A 22,041-nucleotide genomic window follows, 5' to 3' on the forward strand; every position below is an offset into this window, starting at 1 on the left:
AGTAGTGTAGCATGCTGTCTACAGGTGCGAAATGTCTGTGACGATGTATGTGTGACCCTCCTCTCCCTCCCTCCCTGTCTGTCAGGTTCTCGTGCATGCACGGGAGAGAGTTCTAGAATGTCCTCAGCAGTATGCGCCGTGTGCGGTCGGCTCTATTCGCTGGGCAGTGAGGGTGCGTTTCGGCCAATGGGACACTCCTGCGTCATAAATACTCCAGCTGGCCCCTCATGGACCCAGAGGACCCAGTGGAGAGAGAGTCAGGCTCTGTAATAGGTAAAACACACATCTGTTTTACTATCAGCTATAGGGACCAAACCGTTTGATTCAGGCAAAGCGCTATTTTTCCCTTTGTAACCTCTAACCTAACCTAACTCCTAACCCTTAACCTAAACCCTCAACCCTCTAAATTCTACCTAACCTAATTACCAACCTAAACCAAAATAGCCTTTTTCCCTGTGGTGAAAGTGTTTGTCTGGTCCCCCTAAAGCGATAGCTAAACCCAAAACACACACGCACACATACTACTACACACCTGTCCTACATGCAACAGTCACACACAAACTCAGTAAATTGGTTATTCTCTTTCTCTCCTGTGTCACTGTACAGCTCTCAATTGTGGACTACCACATAGGAGTGTGTTCTGGAGTCTGGTCGTGGTGAGTGCACAGATGTCTCTGTGAATTCGCTGTGCATCTGGAGAAAGCGGGAGCTCACGTGTCTTCTCTACAATTACCCCAACCCAACAATATCTTCTTTGAGTTCTACGTGAGTCTAGGCTTTCTCCTCCTATGCTGAAGTTTATAATCAGTTCATTTCTATTACCCATTTTTTTTAGCTGGTTGGCGTAGAGATGAAAAGTGGGCTGTTTTTGTCGTAGCAGGAAGACTTTAATTGTACATTACTATATTTAGTACATCACGTACATCGTGGTTTTTTGGAAAATGGGTTTTACGTCAATAGATGTGGGTAAGTGAGGCTTTTTCTTGTGGTGAGAGATCAGCTGCTGATTGGAAGCGAATAATCATGTGATGCAATATTCACGAAGTGGTTGCCATGGTGACATGTTCAGGTCCAGAATGAGCAGTGTCAGGAGATAGCCCAGACAGACGATCAGAAGTGGATCGAAGCTCACAAGAGTGGGATTACACACACGGTGCAGTGGTGAAGGCGAGTGTGTGTGATAAATAAGTAGTGTTATATGGTTGAAGGTGTTAGTGTGATGTGTGCTAACATAATCTGTGTGGAACATATTGTGCGACTTGACATGTGACTCAGGTGAATCTGAAGTCTGGCACTCAACACCTGCTGGCTTGACAGATCAAGTGGAGAGAAGATGGTTAAACCAGTGCTGCTTTCGGAACACAATCCACATTGAGGGTAAACCACCTTGCCTGCTTCTCCCTACTCTTCACACTCTACCTATATTCTCGCTCACATTCTGCATGCATCTGTAATGTGGTTGGTCAAGCAGTGTAATCATCGCAGTTTCTTACCCTCCGGAGAACTCACGTTCTTAGCTCTCGGAAGCTCACGTGAGACCACACCCAGTGTGAGGCTGACCAGGCGGGCGACATCCCTCATGAATTCATGTGTCTAGGGTGTTGCCTACACTGCTCTGAGTGTTTTTCCCATTGCCGACCAGGCTGGTTCAGCTCCGCCCCTGACAATCCTCCTCCTGCCAGCCCTGCCCCCAGAGACACGCAATCGTCTAACAAGACACCTCCTGGACGCCCTGCCCCGACACCAGTATCTTCGTGTGTACTAAAACAGACACGCTGAAATGTATCAGTGGGCAGGTAAAATATCCACTCTCTCTCTCTCTTTCTCTCTTTCCTTCAGATGAGATGGTCGCGAGTGTAAGGAGAGAAGGTCTCCATGTTCAGAGAAGGTTACTTTCAAGATCCACACAGCCTGCGACAGCGAGGAAAGGTAAGTCAGACTTACCTTCTATATACTGTACATTTAGAGAGAGAATGCTGTGGTCATATACATTAGATTATAATACATATTCTGTGTGTAGTATCTCTATGGTGGTCATGTAACTGCTGTGGTTGCCGTGGTGACAGACGCCAGGTGATGTACCGGTGGGTGGAGCCGAGAATCTGGAAGGAGAATGTGACGGGCGCTGTGTGTACTGCCCCCTACAGGGGAGAGAGAGGCCTGCCCGCCCTGTAACCCCTGGCTTCTACACCCTAGGGCGGACTCCACCTGCTCCCCTGCCCTCCTGGGACACAATCCCTGGCGGCACCTCAGGATCACACACACACACTATATATATATTCCCATGTGTATATTCATACAACAGCACTCACGTGTGTGTTGCTGTATATTGAAGTGAAATGTGTTGTTTGGCGGTTTGTGGATGTATCTGCCCCAGTGTGTGAGGAGTGTCCTTGGTAGCCAGTATAGTGTGTGGTATAAATGGTGGTGTCCTTCCTTCCAACATGAGACTTCCTGCTTCAAGTGGGCAACTCATATGTGAGCTATGACAGTGAGACAGAAACTATGGCTAGGGTGATTGGTCCAGAGATGTGTAATATATGTTCCTGTTATACACATGTCCATAGGTGAATAGTAAATATGTATAATACAGACATCCTTCTAGATATATAATAACTCTATGTCTCTCTGAATGGGAGGTAGATGTCTGGGGAATAGTTATATGTGTTGTCCCTCAGTTTGTAAGGGAGTAAGTCGGAAGTTTACACTTCACTTAGTTCGGAGTCATTAAACTCTCATTTTTCAATCACTCCACAAATTTACTTCGTTGCGTAAACTATAGTTTTTGGCAAGTCAGTTGGGACATCTACTTTGTGCGTGACACAAGTAATTTTTCCAACAATTGTTTACAGACAACGTGAATTATAATTTCACTTCCGCAATTCACTGTATCCCCCTATTTCAGAATTTACATTGCCACTAACTTGACTGTGCCTTTAAGCAGCTTGGAAAATTCCAGAAAATATGTCTGTGGCTTTTTAGAAGCTTCTGATAGGCTAATTGACATCATTTTTAGTCAATTGGAGGTGTACCTGTGGATGTATTTCCAAGGCCTACCTTCCAAACTCCAGTGCCTCTTTGCTTGACATCATGGGAAAAGTCAAAAGAAATCAGCCTACAGGGCCTCAGAAAAAAATGGTAAGACCTCCACAATCTTGGTTCATCCTTGGGAAAAGCCATTTCCAAACGCCTGAAGGTACCACGTTAATCTGCTTTTCAAACATTAGTACGCAAGTATAAAGACCATGGGACCACGCAGCGTCCTTACGCTCAGGAAGGCAGGCAGCGTTCTGTCTCCTAGAGATGAGGCGTGCTTGGTGCAAAGGCAAATTTGAGCAATCCCAGAACAACAGCAAAGGACCCTGTGAAGATGCTGGAGGAAACAGGTACAAAAGTATCTATATTCACAGTAAAAGCGAGTCCTATATCGACACTTAACCTGAGATGGCCGCTCAGCAAGGGGAAAGAAGCCACTGCTCAAAACTAGCCATAAAAAAGCCAGACTACGGTTTGCAAGCACATGGGGACAAAGATCATGTACTTTTTGGAGTAATGTCCTCTGGTCTGTGAAGAAACAAAAATAGAGCTGTTTGGCCATAATGACCATAGTTATGTTTGGGAGGAAAAATGGTGCTGCCTGCAAGCTGAAGAACACCATCCCACGAAACCTACACGTGCCAGCATCATGCTGTGGGGGTGCTTTGCTGCAGGAGGGACTGGTGCACTTCACAAAATAGATGGCATCATGGGGAGAAATTATGTGGATATATTGAAGCAACATCTCAAGACATCAGTCAGGAAGTTTCAAGCTTGGTCGCAAATGGGTCTTCCAAATGGACAACTGACCCCAAGCATACTCCCAAAGTTTGGCAAAATGGCTGAAGGACAACAAAGTCAAAGGTATTGGGTGGCCATCACAAAGCCTGACCTCAATCTATAGAACATTTGTGGGCAGAACTGAAAAAGCGTGTGCGAAAGCGGAGGCCCTACAAACCTTACTCAGTTACACCAGCTCTGTCAGGAGGAATGGGCCAAAATTCACCCAACCTTCTTATTGTGGGAAGCTTGTGGAAGGCTACCCACGAAACGTTTGACCCAAGTTAAACAATTTAAAACCCAATGCTAGCAAATACTAATTGAGTGTATGTTAGCGTCTGACCCACTGGGAATGTGATGAAATAAATAAAATCTGAAATAAATCATTCTCTCTACTATTATTCTGACAATTCACATTCTTAAAATAAAGTGGTGATCCTAACTGACCTAAGACAGGAATTTTTACTAGGATTAAATGTCAGGAATTGTGAAAAACTGAGTCTAGGCATGTATTTGGCTAAGGTGTGTGTGAACTTCGTTCAACTGTAGATGTGTGTTTAATAGAATGTACAATCACAATAATATGTTGTTGTTCAGGCTGGGAGGTGGCAGGGGATCACATCCGCAGTGGTGCTGGAGGCTCGGATAACGATTACCTCATCCTGAACCTGCATGTTCCTGGCTTCAAGTTAGTCTTGGCTTGACTGTATAATATTGTTAGCGCTCACATGTTTTCCTGGTCAGGTCATGTGGTCAGAATGAACACATGGCTATGATTATTGTGAAGCATTGCATATATTATTTTTTATTGGCCCGGTGTGTGTGTGTGTGTTAACTGTGTGTGTGTGTTCTGTCAGGTTACCAAATCACTTGCTGGGATGACCGGGACTGAGTTTGGCGGATCATTTTGTCTTGGACAATCTGCTCTGCCGACTGTGAGCTCTACTTCATGATGGTGTGTACGTTGTGTGTCAGACTATTCGCATCTGCACGAGTGTGTGTCTAGGATCTCAGGGAAATGTTACTGCCAATATGTGTATTAGCCAGTAAATCAATATTATTAAACCCAACATAGCCAGTATGACATAAGCCAATACATGAGTGACCTACTTCCATACTGCTATTGAATAAACACATATCAATATCTATGTTTGTTGTAAACCATATACAGCAGAACAGGTTTCCCCAACTGGCCCGCGGTCCCATGTCTTCTGAGCCCAAATAAATAATACAAAATATAGTTGTTGGACGTAAAACACTGTAAAAACATCAGCAAATCAGCTACAAGTGATTTTAATTTTGGAAATCTGTTCCCCAAGTATTCAACGTATAATAGAGAGATATATGTGATCGCATACAAATGTACACAAGGTTTGAAATGAATATGTTTTAGTCAAACATTATGCTTGGGCTTCTGTGGAGTCAATTTGCATTATGCAAATTATGTGTAATTCTGTTCCGACCCTCTGACCATCCGCTCAAGAAAACATTGGCCCACAGCTGAATCTAGTTGATAATCCCTGCAGTAGACCCAGTTAAAACAACCTATGTATCCAAATGAAACCAAGTATATTTGAGCAAACACAGCCAATCACAGTACACAATATACACAACTAAATCACCGTAAAGCAGTGAGATTTCAGATAAACCCGTCACTGTGTAAATTGTAAACTAGAGTGATCTGCTCCCATATAAACCCTGTGTGTGTCGCACCCTGCAGGATGTGAACAGGAAGAGCACCACGGTGGTGGAGTCATGGGAGGGCAGTAGAGAGACAGTCCTCACACACATCATGACCAAGAACGCATCCGTATCATACACTTGGGCCTTCCAGAGGACCAACCAGGCTCAGGACGTGAGTACACACACACACACAGTGACACTGCATACACACATGCTACACACACACACTCACATACTGCACACTATATAATATATTTACGTGTGTGTATCTAGGTGCGTCGGTACATCAGCGACGTGGTGAAACTCTACTCAGTGAGCGTGACAAACGTCCAGGATGGCGTGGCATCTGCGTGCCGGGCCTGCGCCCTCCTATCTCAGAGTTCTCAGCGGTCTGGAGTCGGCGTGTGTATTCCATGCCCAGCTGGGTTCTACATTGACAGAGACACCAACCGGTGCCAGGAGTGCCCCCAACACATACCTGTCTGGTCACCACACATATGGCGAGGATGCGTGTCTGCCCTGGGCCCGGGAGTAAGAGCAACAAGGTCATATATTACAAACACAAACACACAACTCATATAATCATACAACCATAGGTTACAACCTTACAAACGAACCTTACGTAACCATTATAATCATTAGAACCACTTTATAATGAAATCCTCATAACCTAATCTAAAATCTCAGGGCCATTCTTATATGATTTTTACTCTCATCCAGATCAACAGTTAACAGTCTCTGCTCTGGATAAGAATGTTTTTTTAGCATGGTACTATCATGTGTGTATAATGTGAGCTCTATTGTGCGATGTGTGTTGACTTGATGCTATTGTGCCCCCTCTAGGAGCACTACTCGTTGCTATAGCGACTGCTCCTTCAGTCATACGGAGAACAACCGCACCCTGACCTTTGACCTGAGCTCTCTGAGCACCGTGGTCTCGCTCACCACGGCCCCAGCTTCACCTCTAAAGGCACCAAGTATCTCCACATCTTCAACGTCAGCCTGTGTGGACACCAGGTAACACACACACACACACATCAGCTTGTGTGGACACGAGATCACACACATACCTCAGAGTCTCGGTGTGTGTTCTGTTTCAGGGGAAGATGGCAGCTGTCTGCACAGATAATGTCACCGATCTCGCCAGTAAGGACATGGGGTAGGTGATTCCACCCAGTTCGTCAACTCTGTGACAGCTTCATCTGTCAATCAACCATCATTCCTGCGGATGGGCGGGGCTTCAGGACGGCTCTGGCATCCCAGTCTATCAGTCTGGCTGATACCTTGGTGAGATGGCAATAGAATAGTGCCTTAATTACTGTAATAATGATTAAAGGACAGTGCCACAACCACAAGTAGTCATATAGGCAAAGCTCACAAAATCAAAGTATACTCTTGATACAAAAACAGATTTATTTTCAACCATTTCATTTGAAAGTTGTTTTCTCTTTCTCTTTGTCTCTCTAGGAGCGACAATGGACAGTGTTTTAGACGGAATAAACGCCAGACCAGAACTCTTCTCTGACAACTCAAAAGGCATTCCAGACATCAACTTCTTCTACAGGTAGGCCAGTGTAGAGCTAGACGCCTAGAACAGTATTCATAGTTGAATGGTTCCAGTGAACACCAGTCAGTGGTTGAAAGTGTGTGTGTTTGATCATGCTCTCTCTTTCTCAGGTCTACTCAGGCGACTGATCCTGTGAGCGTGGTCGAGTGCGGTCATGACGATACGCTGCAACCCAGAGAAGACCGACCTGGCAACTCACAGTCCCCAGGTCACACACCTGTCTGACTGTCTGCTCAACATCACCTGTCTGACTGTCTGCTCAACATCACCTATCTGCTCAACATCACCTGTCTGACTGTCTGCTCAACATAACCTATCTGCTCAACATCACCTGTCTGACTGTATGCTCAACATCACCTATCTGCTCAACATCACCTGTCTGACTGTCTGCTCAACATCACCTGTCTGACTGTCTGCTCAACATCACCTGTCTGACTGTCTGCTCAACATCACCTGTTTGACTATCTGCTCAACATCACCTGTCTGACTGTCTGCTCAACATCACCTGTTTGACTATCTGCTCAACATCACCTGTCTGACTGTCTGCTCAACATTTGAACTGAAAACATTTCTGTATTATTTGTGTGTGAATTTTTGTTAGCTCCTTCTACATTGCTCCTGTGTTTGTTTGTGTGTGTGTGCGTGCAGTGCGTGCCCTGCAGGTACGTGTGACGGCTGTACGTTTCACTTCCTGTGGGAGAGTGGAAGTGCCTGTCCCCGCTGCACCCAGGACGACTATCACCAGATAGAGGGAGCCTGTAAGGGAGGGGTCCAGGTAACCACCCTCTGTTCCCTCTCTCTTCCTCTCCTTTAACACACTCATGCTACTCTTACTTTCACTTCTTGGCATTTCAATTGAACCTACTCTCTCTTCTTCTCTACTCTCTCTCCGTCACTTCCTCCCTCCTTCCCTTTCACCTTCTCTCTCTCTTTCTCTCTGTAGGAGACTCTGTCTGTGTGGAATGAGCCAAAGCTGTGCACCAAAGGCATGTCCCTGCCAGCTAAGAGCTCCGCCCCCTGCGAGGCCATCGCCCTATGGCTAAAGGTGGGGGTAGGGGGCGGGGCCTTCTTAGCTGTGCTGCTCATTCTACCTGCTATTTCTGGAAGAAGAACAAGAGGTGATTGACTGACACCCTGTTAATCAAATAACCATCCTAGCCATAGGATGTAGTACAACGCTCTGACTCCTGCATCTCTGTGTCCTGTGTGTTTCTGTGTCGCTATGGCCCCCTGTCAGGCTGGAGTTAAGTATTCTCGGCTGGTGATGTCAGCCAATAAGGAGTGTGAGCTGGGCGGCAGATAGACAGTGCCTTGGCCGAGGGGAGGAGCCTGAGGATGGCGTGGTCTACTCCCACAAACCCCTCCCTGCTCGGCAAGCTCAGGCCATCGCCAACAAGGTACCTGTGTGTGTGTGTGTGTGTGTGTGTGTGTGTGTTTGTGTGTGTGTGTATTAACCCTGTGTGCATCTCTATCCTTCAGCAGAGGGAGGGAGACAGCAGTGAGTCGGTACAGCTGAAGTCATCCCAGTCTGAGAGATGGGTCTGGGGGTAATGACAAGAAAGAAGAGAGAGAGAAAGGGAAAGAAAGAAGAGAGAGTTGGTAGGGTTGGCACTGAGTTCCACTCCTCTTCATGTCTCCTGGGCTCTGCTTATTCCTGAGGACTCCATCGTGGCACCAGCCGCTCCAGTTTCCTCTGTAAAGGCACCTGTTCCCATGATTCTGACTGAAACTGGGAAGTGGTTTGGCTCCCAACCCTAGACCCTACCACACAGGGGAACACAACCCTGCTTATTGCCATGGATATTGAAGGGCTGCAAATGAAAGAAATGGTCACTGTTTTTGTATATTTCATATTGTCATTTGAGTTGATCTGTACAGTCATGTCCAAAGTATTTATCATTATTAATGTTGTTATGATTTATCTTTATTAAATTCTCACTGGCTTTGGGGCGTGTTTGTATTTGTGTGCAGTTCTGTTAGTGCAAGGCTACACATAATTATTATTATTATTATTATTATTTATACAACAGTAGTTAATGGGGCCTGGAATACTCTGAGAATACCCTGTCTTGCAGATTTAGAGCAGTTTGCTCACATCTCAAATGTACCATGAAGAAAAAAGACAACACACTACACACAAATAAATCATTATTTCCCCAGGAAGTCCCATTCTCTCGTTGCAATTCCATTCCGTAACGTAATTCTGCCTCCAGACCAGTTTCCCTCTCCTGAGAGAAAACACTCCCGCCTGCAAATCATCGACGACCGCAGGAAAGTTTAAATATAGCCTACAAAAAGAATACAATCGGATTTGTTAACGTTTGCGTTATCGCTGATTCTACGCTGGAAATCCGGATAGAGCTCGGTCGCAGTAGTCAAGGGATGGCTGAAATGAGGATGAGCTGAACTCGAGCTGGTACAGTTACGGTACGGAATCATCTCTTTGGTCTGGATACTTCGGCCATGCTGTTTAGGATAAATCTAAAATCATCCCAGCAGTCTGGGCATCAATCCAGTCTGCGTACTTTTCTAAAACTTTTATGAGAATATATGCTTGAAAAATTATGTTAGATTTACGCACGACCAAAGTTGTCTGTTTACAACGTCAACGAATTAAATCCAGAAGTGTGGCCAAAACCATTGGACCTGGCTGCTAAACAATGGCATTTTCTTTGAACAGAATTTACATCATAACACTATCAGAATCATACACTAACATAACACAATGCTTCTTTCTCGTTCCTCACCAATTGTCACTTCCTGTGGTGGCGATGTAGAAAAAATGATTAAGGGGGAGTGCAATCTGTGATTTATTATTCTGTTTTTGGCCTAAAAGTGATGGTAGATTTCTCTCTCTCTCTCTCTCTATGTGTGTGTGTGTGTCTCAGAGCCCACCACAATGTTATTGGCTCGGTAAAGAATTTCCAGTAGAACAGAACTACTACTACATAGAACAACAGTAGGCCTACATGAAAGAGTTGTGTGTGTACTTTGTCTTACAGGTCTCTCCGCTGAAGGCTCGAAGGCACCATCCAATTCCTTATCTAAGTGGTAAAATTATTCCGAGAGAGAGAAATTACATTCAATCATTCTGAATTATGAGAGCAGGGTTTACCAGTTTAAATAGTATCAATTGTCATGCCTCAACACAACCACAAGAGGGCAGCACTTTCCCGAGGAAATGTGACTGAATTAAACATTGTTCATTATGTTCTTTCGTTTTTCAAATGCATTCTGTTATTTCTCCGGAATATCTGGAGGTTTTGGCTTTGTGCTCGTTATATACGACATTCCCAAACACTTTTATATCATTGTGCAAACGCTGTCCTCTTGTGGTTTCGTTGAGGAATTACAGCGGAGTATATTTTCACAAGTAAATGTCAAACCGATGGATAGGAGCTCATAATCTTTGTGTCAATTGTACACTCACCTGGGAAAATGTAGGCCCTACTCTGTTGTAATCCCTCAAGAGATCAACCAAGTTTTTTTTACAGGGACGAGCAAAAAAACATGGTTTAATAGATTGGTTAGCTGCAATTCCAACAATGTGCACGCTTCTATGGGGATCAGAAATCAGTGTTGTTGTGATTCTGGGTGGCCAGATTGCTAGCAAGAATGACAAGTGCCATGTGGGGAATCGTACGTGGCTCGTTTTAATTTTGTTATTGATACCATGTCTTGTTTTGACTGATTTGATGTCAATGCTAATATGGCCCAAATTCGCAAGCTAACCAACAACTTTACCGATGTATTTGAGAGACAGCAAGTGCTCATTATGTACATGTATTTATGTTTTCAATAAACATTTGAAAACGAAATGCAGTTTATATGTTAACATTTTAAAGCCAACCCCGCGTGTTTTGCCCTACAGTTGTGCAAGCGTTGGTTTTGTTGCTAAACAACCAACCCTTCTATACCTGCCAGTTTAGATTTGTTTACTTTGCCAACGCTGCACTGGTGGTTTCTTGAGGAATTACAACAGTTTCGCAAGTGAGGTGAGTGCAGTATTACTATTTACTAGTACCTGTGAAATCCACTCCGTTGTTACTCCTAAAATGATACAAGTTAGAGCAGTGTTTGAAGTAATCAAGATTTTCAGTCACCTTTGAATTGTAGTCGATCGCTGATCATTTGCAAGGCAGAAACGTGCAAATTCTTCACAAAACTTGTCATAAATTACTTTGCCCTTTTGTGGTTGTTTGAGGTTTCTACAGTTTTACATATATAAACTGCCCTTTTATTTGCAGATCGTCACAGCATCACCATGGCTCGCGGCTGCCTCTGCTGTGTCAAATACATGCTGTTCCTTTTCAACCTGCTCTTCTGGGTGGGTGAACAAACTCACTATAGACATAATTTTCAAACATTGATCTTCTGATTCTGCGTTCTATTTTATTATTAAATCATACTATACTAACGGTATAATAATGATAAGAGTAAAGATAAACATTTATTTATATTTTATTCTGCCTCTTTCAGTTGGGGGGCTGTGGTTTGTTGGGTGTGGGGGTGTGGTTGTCTGTGTCTCAGGGCAGCTTTGCCACCCTATCACCATCCTTCCCCTCCATCTCCGCCGCCAACCTCATCATCACCCTGGGTGCTGTATCATGGTTACAGGCTTCCCTGGGTTGCCTGGGTGCCATCAAGGAGCAACAAGTGTCTGCTGCTGAGTGTGAGTGAACTATACTACCCATGATGCACCACACTACATTGCTTGCCAACATTGGCAACCTCACCTGCCTCTCTCAATTGTTCCCTGTAGTTTTTCATCACGTTGTTGGTTATTCTGTTGGCGGAGCTGATCCTTCTCATCCTGTTCTTCGCATACACAGACAAGGTAAGACTTCTCTAGAAGCCACCCGTCAATTCAAACCCTGTTTATCCTTCCTCCTATGGTTCCTGTTCCCATAGTGCTCTGTGTGCCTCTGCCTACATTTCTCATGATCCACTGTGTGTGCAGGTGAGTGAGAACGCCAGACAGGACCTGAAAGAGGGACTTGCTCTGTACAGCACCGACAACAACGCTGGCCTCCCGCAACGCCTGGAACACCATACAGACAGAGGTATGGTACCTAACTACTAATGAGCTACCATACAACTGACACTAATAACATAGCATTCCATCAAGGGAGAGGTGCACATATAACCCTGTCTCCTCTTTCTCCCTGTCAGTGGCATTGTTGTGGGGTGAATGGGTACATAGACTGGCACACTGCCCTGCAGGAGAAGGTGGTTCCTGACCGATGCTGCCAGGATATCTACCAGGACTGTGGGCGCAATGCCACCAACCAGTTCTGGACACAGGTCAGTTTGTGTTTGTTTAAAAATGTGTGTCTGATCTCTCCCTTCAAGGAGTGTGTGTATTCTTTTTCACCTCTCAAGATTGTTTCTCTCTTGTCAGGGTTGCTATGAGAAGGTGGAGGAGTGGCTGGATGACAATAAACACCTGCTGGGAACCATCGCCATGTGTGTTCTGGTCATACAGGTAAGGGGGGGTGTGTGTACATACAGGAAGACATACAGATGTATATGTAATGATGTTGTTGCAGTGTGACTGATGTGACCTTCTGTCTGCAGCTCCTGGGTATGGCCTTCTCCATGACTTTGTACCAGCAGATCCACCGATCCGGGAAGAAGTATGAAGCTTAACACACACACACACAGGGTTTGAGACCTATTACTTTTATACAAAATTATACTCTAAAAGGAGACACGCATGTCACAAAACAGCTTTTTATTTAGTGTTTATATTTACACACCCTTGTATCATTTTGTGCACAAAGGCAATTATGTTTTTTTAATGATCATCTTTACTATTAATAATCAGTGTTCTTGGCCGGGATTCAATCTTGCATTCATTTGCCCCTCCCTGTGGCACAACAGCGTCCATTCCCGTCTCAAGGGGATTTATGGCTGATTTAAGATGAAAACCTACTATTACGGTCCAAGCCTTTACTTTAAAGACACTATTGGCATTTTTTTTTTTACCGCTTAATGTGACACCGCTTATGTGAAATTGTTTGTTTTGACCAATTTACACTACCCAAAATGTTATCATTTTGTGGAACGACCCAAATGCAGCATATAGCGCAATCGGAAATACCCTTTAAAAGCTGCGTTGTCGACAACCCGCAGTCGGATTGAATCCCGGCTCTAGTTCAGTTATGGGGGACTAAGGGTGGGTGAGGAAAGGGGGGTTGGATTGTGTGGCTGTGTGTGTGGGAGTAGACACCCCTCAGTCATCCAGAATAGAATGGCTTGAACACAAAAGAGTAAAGGGAACAAGAGGTTCGATTCCATGCCTTAGAAATCCTTAAAACAGACTGAAGTTATATATATTGTATGGATTTATTCTTGTAAAACCAGTGTTACTGAGATGTGTTCAATAAAAGTTAAGCTTATTCTGTCAAATTGCTGGCAGTTTTTTCAAATTCTGTTTACTAAAGCATCATCTTGGAGCCCCAGGAGAAACATGCCAATGCCACCTCGATTGCCTCATGATTCTGAGGTTGTATGTTCAAGAGAATGTGCAAGAGGTTGTGGCTCAATCGTTAGAACCCCTGTCTCATAACCTTGAGTTTGCAGGTTTAAACCTCAACTCTTACACTTGTGTGGATTTCTGCAACTCTTAATGTCAAACAAAGAAAAGTGTGAAGGAGTCTGGCTCAGGGGTTAAATCTCCACCTTGCACCACTGCAGTTGTGAGTTCAAACCTTAACTCTTACACTTCAGTCAAGATCTGCAACTCAATATCAAATAATTATACCATGGCATTATTGAATACTCATTTCTGATTGGCTTGAAAGGCATTCTAGAGCGTGCATTATTTCCCTATAACACACGGTATATTTGCATTTTAGAGTTCAATGGCTATAAATATACACACATGTTATATGTTTGAGGGGGAAAAAAGGGCAAATTGAAAAAATTATTGCCATTGTTGAATTCGATTTTCATAATAGCAAGCTGGGACTGATGGTTTGGTTAGCTAAACCAGCAAATCTGTTTGTTTGGTTACCAAGGCAACTACTGTCGCTAACTACAAAACTTGCTAGCTACTTCCACGGCTGTTGAACACATTTCTAGCGACAAATGTGTTAAATTATAGCCATGGTATAAAAGGGATAATCAACTCGGGGCTCTATGCGTTCTCTGGAAAATAATGCAACTCTGTGGAAGGTCAGTTCCACTCCGCTAGCGCCTCGTGGAACATAACTTCCACGTCGTTCATTATTTTCCATAGAACGCATAGCCTCTTATTGATTATCCCTTACACAAAGAGAAGAGGGAGAAATGTGAAGCAGTCAGTGGCTCAGTACTTAAATCCCTGCCTCCTACCAAGACGTTATGGGTTCAAACCTCATCTCGTGCTTTTATGTACGTTTCAACAATTCTCCATGTCAAACATAGAGGGGAGTGTGAAGGAGTCTGTGGCTCAGGCGTAAGGATCTTGCCCCATAAGCACAGGGTTGTAAGTTCAAACCCAGTTGCTGGCTCTGGCTCATGGTTGCCTACTTGGGACTCTGCTAGTCAGTGAGTCAAGGGCAGTGGCGCAATAAGCAGGGGTGGTTAAAACCTGGGGTGCCCTGCGACTTCAGAGCAGTGGTTATGGAGAACATTTCCCGAAAAGAGTGGACACTTCATTTTTAACTATAGGCAACTCTCCATTTAAATACTAAGTGTCCACTTTTTTTCTGGAGATTTTTCTCCATAACCATCTTTGAGTGGCAACACCATTCACGCAACCATGCTCCAGTGCCGCACGGGGCTGGAACCAAGGATCCTATGGTTGGAGGGCGAGATCCTTACCACTGAGCCACCAATTCCTTCACACTATCCTCACATCGCTTCATATATTTGACATAAACATGTCTGTAAACAAAAAAATGCACAAGCGTTTAGCTCAATGTTCAACTTGGCGGTCTCCCATGTCTACCCCACCCCAATGGCTAAACAAACTACAATGATTCCCAGTCCTCAAAACCTACAAAGGTTATAAAAGCAGTCTCTGCTTTCTCTGACCCTCAGACACTGAGCACAGTCCCTTTGCAACACTACTGGTATCCTTGATCAGTTGAGTTGGCAGATAGAACAGCTGTATGGGACTACAGGCTGAGCTTCCTCACTAATGATTCAATAACTACTGAAATGATTCACTCACCTCGCCTGTGTTAGCTTTCCTAACTCTCCTACAACCTCAGAGAGAGACAAGAAGGGGAGGGGTGTAGAGCTGAAGGGCGAAAGATTAACAGAGCAAGAAAGAGAGGAACCAAGGGTCAGAAGGTCTCCAACCTAAATTGGGGCAAATAGATGACAGAGCAAGAATGGAGACTTTTATTTATGGTAAGAAAAAGGCACAACATTTAATCACATTCTTTTTAACCAACACTTCCTAGATATTAACCCTACAGTCATTTGGATATTGCAGAAACAATGGTTCAAAGCCCATACTCAAATGTTACCACATGGTTCAAAGCACATACTCACATACCCCACTGACCAAGACATAGAATATCAGGTTAATATTAACTGTCTATTTACAAATCCTTGACTGTGAGCTGTGTCCATTTATAGACACACACAGCCCTGTCCAAAGGCCACAGGGCCGTGTGTGACTATGCCTGGGGAAGAACGTCAGTTATCCAAACCCAATTTTGGAGTTAGAAGTCCATGGTTTTGTCGTTGTTGTGAGACGACGTTGCCCCTGATGACAACGTAGCGAATCAGTTCCTGGTGTCCTCCTAACTGGTAGATGAGATGCTCCCACCTGCCGGACAACACCATCAACACAACACTGTCAGTCCACACACACACACATCTACACTAAAGTGTCAGCCACACTCACACAATCAACACAACCTTAGGCAGTCTCACTCACACAATCAACACAACCTTAGGCAGTCTCACTCACACAACCGGTTCCATTCACACAGCTACTACATTTTAGACAATGCCATACACAGTCCTCACTACAATTACAAGATAACCTTTCAGCAGCTAGATTACTTAACTGTCAACTGGAACATACACTGTGGTGTCTAACCATTAAATGAAGCCAGCTCTTAGAATATAGTAGTATTTATTGAGAGCAACTTTACCGCGGTGCGTTGAGGACCAGCAGGTCGGCGTGTTTGTTGACCTCCAGGGAGCCGTGCGTGTGAGAGCGTCCCAGGGCGTAGGCTGCGTTGATGGTGGCGGCGGCCAGAGCCTCGGGCATGGACATCCTCATGTTGACACACGCCAGGTGCATCACCACCGGCTGGGATAGACAGACAGGGATCAATAGATGATGACAGAGGGATCGCTACAGAGAGGCTTTTTGCCTTCTCCTCCCACTAACTCATTGACCTTATCCCCACAGCCCCCTCCATCTTTCCCCCCCTAACTTCCCTACTCCTCCCACCTCCAATCACCCACCATAGAGCAACAGTAGGCATTAGGGTTGAAGTCACTGCCCAGGGCAACAATGACCCCAGCATCCAGCATGTCTCGGGCCCGCGGCTGGGTTAACCGCAGGATGTAGCGGTGGTTGGGAGCAGGACGGCAGCGGTCTTAGCTGTCGCCATGGCAGCGATGCCCTCATCTGTCACCTCCTCCAGGTGACTGATAGCCAAGGCACCGAGCTCTGCCCCCAGCTAGCACCACCAGAGAAAAACACACACACACAATACAGGAATGGTTAAGTGAGATGGACAGTACCATAGACATTTAAATAATACGTACTGGTACTAAACCAGCTGTTGTTACCACAGTGACAGTAAAGAGGCGCAGGTTGATGATGCGTACCTGTGCAGAGTTCATGGGGTGCAGCTCGTCTCCGTGGGGAAGTTGATGTTGAGGCCCATGTCCAGGCCGGCCTGCAGGATGGAGGATGTGGAGGCCAGGTCAAACACACCCTGCTCACAGAACACATCTATGTTGTCCACCCTCAGGGCCCCGTTGACATACGCTCACGCAGCTGCTGGCAACTGGACCTGAAGGATGTCTGTTGTCGCCTCGGCAACAGTCTTACCCCTGGGAAAGAATTAGAAGGGGTGGGTATTTAATAACACCTAATGAGGATGAAAGTCAGTAGGGTTAGCTGTATGGGTGAATGTAACACAGTGGTCATGACGGGGTGGATGTGAGGTGGGTCTGTTCAGGAGTATGGGGGGGGTGTTCAACAGCATGGTGTAGAGTGTGTGTGTTCAGTACTTAGGGACTGCGTGTGCTCCACAGTAGGTAGACGATATATTGATTGGCAGGGTACGTCTGGCCGTCTCAATGACCTCCAGCATCTTCAGCTCTGTCTGCAGCTCCAGGCCATAGCCACTCTTACACTCCACCAAGGTGGTGCCTGCCCGCTGCATCCGACCCAGCCTGCCTGTCAGAGAGGCCAGCAGGGTGGAGGCAAGAGCAGCCCGGGTGTGCTCCACTGTGAAGTGGATCCCTCCTCCGGCACGGTGCACATCCATGTAGGTGGCACCGGCCAACTGTAGGCACACACAGCATTACCTAGGCTGCATTTTGACAGGCAGCCTAATTCTGATATTTTTCACTAATTGGTCTTTTGAACAATCAGATCAGCTCTAAAAAAGAGCTTGTGTGAAATGATCTGATGTGATTGGTCAAAAGTTTCCACCAATTAGTGGAAAAAATATCAGAATTGGGCTGCTTGTGTAAACGAAGCCCTACAAACCTTTACTTTTACTCTAAATGGTGAGTCAGATTACAATCTGTTGAGGCAGAGAGGGGATGGGACCCATGGAAGTCATATTTACCTTCATGGCAAATTCATGCACCCTGTCTCCAGCCCATACGGGGTGGGTGTGTGCATCAACCAATCCTGAAACACAATAATCAATGAGCACAGCTGTATTTCTGTAAAACCTCATTCTCTACATGCTAGAACACTATATCAATGTTTCAAATATTTGTATCAATAGAACAGGGGAGCATTCGGCAGGATCTAACGTTTTGGAACGTTCAAATAAAAATATGCTTTGTAGACCAAACATGGCTCTGTGACACACAGGAGGCTGCTGAGTGGAGAACAGCTCATAATAAATGGCCAGAACAGAGCAAATGGAATGGCATCGAACACCTGGAAAACATGTGTTTGATACCATTCCACTGATTCCGCTCCAGCCATTACCACAAGCCCGTTCTCCCCAATTAAAGTGCCACCAACCTCCTGTGCTCTGACATGTAGAATAATGTCTGCCCTATTCATGGCATTTCTATCTGCACCGTTTGACAAATAAACGTGGCCATGTTTACATGGTCCTTGCTATCCGGGATCCTTGGGACGTCCCTTCCCCGTTGAAGTTGACATTTTAAAATGGTACGGGTTAAGTTTAGGAAAGGGTTATGGTTAGGGTTAAGGATCCCAGATAGCACAACCATGTTGACACCTGTGTGCCTAGATCTACCGCCCCCTATTGTCCAGGGTGGTGTATTGCACTGATACTTGCCTGGAATGACACACATGCCAGTTGCATCGATGACTTTATCAAACGAGACCCCTGCATATTGGAAATCAATGGTGCTCGCTGGTCCAATATCCTTTATCAGACCGTCGCTGGACGAAAAAAAAACACAGCTCTTGTAATCAATAGTTTGCGATGGAATAACATTTGGTTTAGTTTAGCCAAAATTAAGTTTTGCTTTCACATAACTTTCAGAGCACGTTGGGGCAATCCGTACGCTGCGAAGTTTGACAGCCGCTGTCAACTCGTTCTAACCAAATTGTAACAAACATTAACTAGTAGCCAAACTATCGAACATTAAACAATGTTGCAAACTGCAGCCCAATCGGACATTAATGATACAATGAATCAATTTACCTCCCGATAACCAAACTACTGTTCTCAATCACACACAGCCTTTGCATCCCATCCTTCGTCAGGAACTTCTCACCGTTGTTGCAAATTAAAACCACCTGTTTCGCGTTCTTTACCAAAAGTTTGTTGGACATTTTGAAATAGTCGTCGAAATTAAGCTTAAAAATGTGAAGTATTTTTGTAAGTCACCTCTATTTCTACGTTGCCTCGCTGTCACTTTCTAGTGGTTTGGGGAAAAGTTAATATTTGAGGGCAGCATGGGTTCAAAGTGCACGAGCCAAGTCCGGGGCTGGGCTTTGGAAATTAGGAATACTGTACATTGATTGACAGGTTCTGTTTAATGTGTAGTGTTTGTTAATAAGGTTGAGACACCACATCAATCAGCTCCCTCACAAACCTGTAATAATACCACCAGACAGCAGGTTTAGGAAAGGGTACAATAACCATTATTTTATTTATTTTTCTACAGTGATATAAATGTAATTAGCTACATCATATTGGATCATAAACAGTAAAAAAAAAAAATTGTTTCCTTGAAAGTTTCACACAAATAAAGCTAACTTGCTTCCCAAGAGTCCATTTTCCACATAGTGAAAATGCAAAAACAAAGATTCAAACACAACACTCATCCAGATCTTCAGTTGCAAGTCTCATCCTCTCCATCATTCTTTCATTTCTCCGTCCTCCTCTTCTTCCTCTACTCCTCTAATATATAAAACATTATTGCACCTGTGGGTAGAGAATATGCACTTTAGATCTAAGAAAATTACACTGAGAACAGCCACCATGAAACACCTGCATCAGTCACACCATAAGTATGCTGGACACAGAAGTCCAGGGAGAATACATTTCTACTGGTATTCATGAAAGGGTTGACTTGCAGTTCCAACCCCCCAAAAAATCTGAATATAGACTTGCATTCTATTGCATAAAACATCTGATTTCAACAAGAAAAACTTTCTTCCTTCCCTCCTCCCTTTCTTGAACTGGGTATTATTTACTACGAAACAAACGAGCCGAGATGGGACTTTGAGGGACCTACCTGAACTTGTCCAATAAGAAACTCTTGTTTTTGTTGCAAAACGCTTTTTGTTGCAACAGTCTACACTAATGAATACACCCCAGGTCACTGCTCTAACAGAGTTAGGTATTTCATAAATGCAGTCATGGCCGATCTTGATCACCTCAGGATTAAAGGACAAGAGGCAGAAGGCAACATTTTAGACAATCCAGAAAACGGCTCTTATTTACCTAACAAGTACTTCTCCAAGGTGACCAGCCAACGCTCCATCCACGTACTCTTCTGTGTTCGCCAACTGTCAAAACCAATGACAAAAACACCAGAAATGTACATAGGCATTAATCTGCACCAGCCACACACACTGTCCAGGTTAGGTGCAAAATATAAATTCTGCACATGCGTCATATGTGGACAAAAAAATTAATAACTTGTGGGGGACTTTTATTTTGACATGAGGTAAGCAGAGAGGAAGTGGGTCTAGAACAGACCCACTTTTGGAAAGTCTTTAATAATACCATCCCATAGATATTTTGTTTCAAATTCCCCCGTCATAATGATCAACTGTCCTGCCCACCGGCACAGTAAGCTGAAATGGAATGGTCTTTAACTTCTGGCTTCCTACTGACTTTCTTTTACAACCCAATACAGTTGAAAGCAACGCTAGTGTATGTAAATACACCCGCGTTGCTAAAAGCACCTATGTCCAGGTGTGCTCCCTCACCTGCATGTTCATGTAGCTGTCCACAGACACTAGGTAGCCCTTGTACTCCATCCCCCACTTCAGCTTCACCATCACCGGCTTGCCTGTCAGTCCGTTCAGGAAGGGCTTGGGGTTCAGAGGTAAACTCTACACACACAGCAACGGGAAGAAGGTTGGATTATTGTTATGGGTAATCATTTAACCTCTACGGGATCGGTGTCCCGTATACGGGACGGTTGAGCTAATATGTGCTAATGTGATTAGCATGACTGTTGTAAGTAACAGCAATGTACTTACATTCAGTAATCTTGCTCTGATTTGTCATCCTAAGGGTTTCAGAGATAAAATGTAGCATAGTTTTGTTTGATAAAATTATTTTTATATAAAATGTAGGAACTGGGTTCTACAGTTTGAACCCCTGCTGTCTCTGGCTCCACACCCACCCCGCCATCTAGATTCTAGATGTGTAAAAGTTAGTGTATAAGCTAATGATCCATCATGTATGACATTCCTGGGAGTGTGTAAACGTATTATCATATCATTTTTGTATTTTCTCTATAGTTATGTACTTGAAAATGTATCAATTGAGCAGACTTGATACAAAAATAGTCCAGTATTGCAATGCTTCACTGGATCAATCTGAAACTTTGCACACACACTGCTTCAATCTAGTGGGCAAAATCTAAATTGTGCCTAAACTGCAATATTATATTGTAGCCTTTCTCTTGCATTTCAAAGATGATGGAACAAAAAATATAATAGAAAACATGTATTTTGGTTTGTATTATCTTTTAAAAAATCTAATGTCTTATATTCTCCTACATTAATTTCACATTTCCACAAACTTCAACGTGTTTCCTTTCAAATGGTATCAAGAATATGCATATCCTTGCTTCAGGTCCTGAGCTACAGGCAGTTAGATTTGGGTATGTCATTTTAGGCGAAAATTGAAAAAAGGGTCAGATCCTTAAGAGGTTAATGGTAGGGAAGATCAGATGTCAATCATCTCAGATATACGCACATTAGATTTGTATCTGCAACATGACTTCTATTTGCTGCTCATTCACTGCAACTGCAATGAATGAATTGGATAACGTTAGCTTGCTGGAAAAAGGCACCAACTCAACTGCTAATCCGTTTTTCTTTCAAAAGATCCTGCCAATTTTATTATAACCAACAATATCAACACTCACCATTGCTGTGCAAAATGTTGTGCAATTCCCGCTATTATATCTTAGTAATTTACTATCTTTTCGACACAAAAACGTCCAGACTTGTTAGCTTGCACGCATTGCCGCCGAAACCAGGAAGCTGGAGCCTTTCAACTTTGACCCAAAACAAAGGTTCATCGATTGAGATGAAGAGCTCTAATTATTTATATACCGCCACCTAGTGTACTGAGAGGCGCAAATCATGAGACATGATTAAAATG

The 22,041-nt window shown here is 44.2% G+C and overlaps 1 protein-coding gene and 3 pseudogenes across 1 annotated transcript; 2 read left to right on the forward strand and 2 right to left on the reverse strand.

Annotated features, from left to right (window-relative positions):
- The first annotated feature begins 941 nt into the window (after window positions 1-941).
- LOC123489227 lies at window positions 942-8,427 on the forward strand (annotated as a pseudogene).
- Window positions 8,428-10,725: 2,298 nt separating this feature from the next.
- Window positions 10,726-12,820, forward strand: LOC123489228 (annotated as a pseudogene).
- A 2,866-nt stretch (window positions 12,821-15,686) lies between these two features.
- On the reverse strand, window positions 15,687-19,133 carry LOC123489229 (annotated as a pseudogene).
- A 178-nt stretch (window positions 19,134-19,311) lies between these two features.
- Window positions 19,312-21,935, reverse strand: LOC121579009 (small nuclear ribonucleoprotein F). Its single transcript, XM_041893297.2, has 4 exons — window positions 21,803-21,935; window positions 20,631-20,756; window positions 20,140-20,204; window positions 19,312-19,617 (listed from the first exon to the last, which is right to left on the reverse strand). The coding sequence occupies exons 1-4, from the start codon at window positions 21,803-21,805 to the stop codon at window positions 19,551-19,553; spliced, it is 261 nt and encodes an 86-aa protein (XP_041749231.1). The 5' UTR covers window positions 21,806-21,935; the 3' UTR covers window positions 19,312-19,550.
- Between the last annotated feature and the right edge of the window lie 106 nt (window positions 21,936-22,041).

This window comes from Coregonus clupeaformis, unplaced genomic scaffold, assembly GCF_020615455.1.
Source record: "Coregonus clupeaformis isolate EN_2021a unplaced genomic scaffold, ASM2061545v1 scaf2892, whole genome shotgun sequence".
Lineage (NCBI taxonomy): Eukaryota > Metazoa > Chordata > Actinopteri > Salmoniformes > Salmonidae > Coregonus > Coregonus clupeaformis.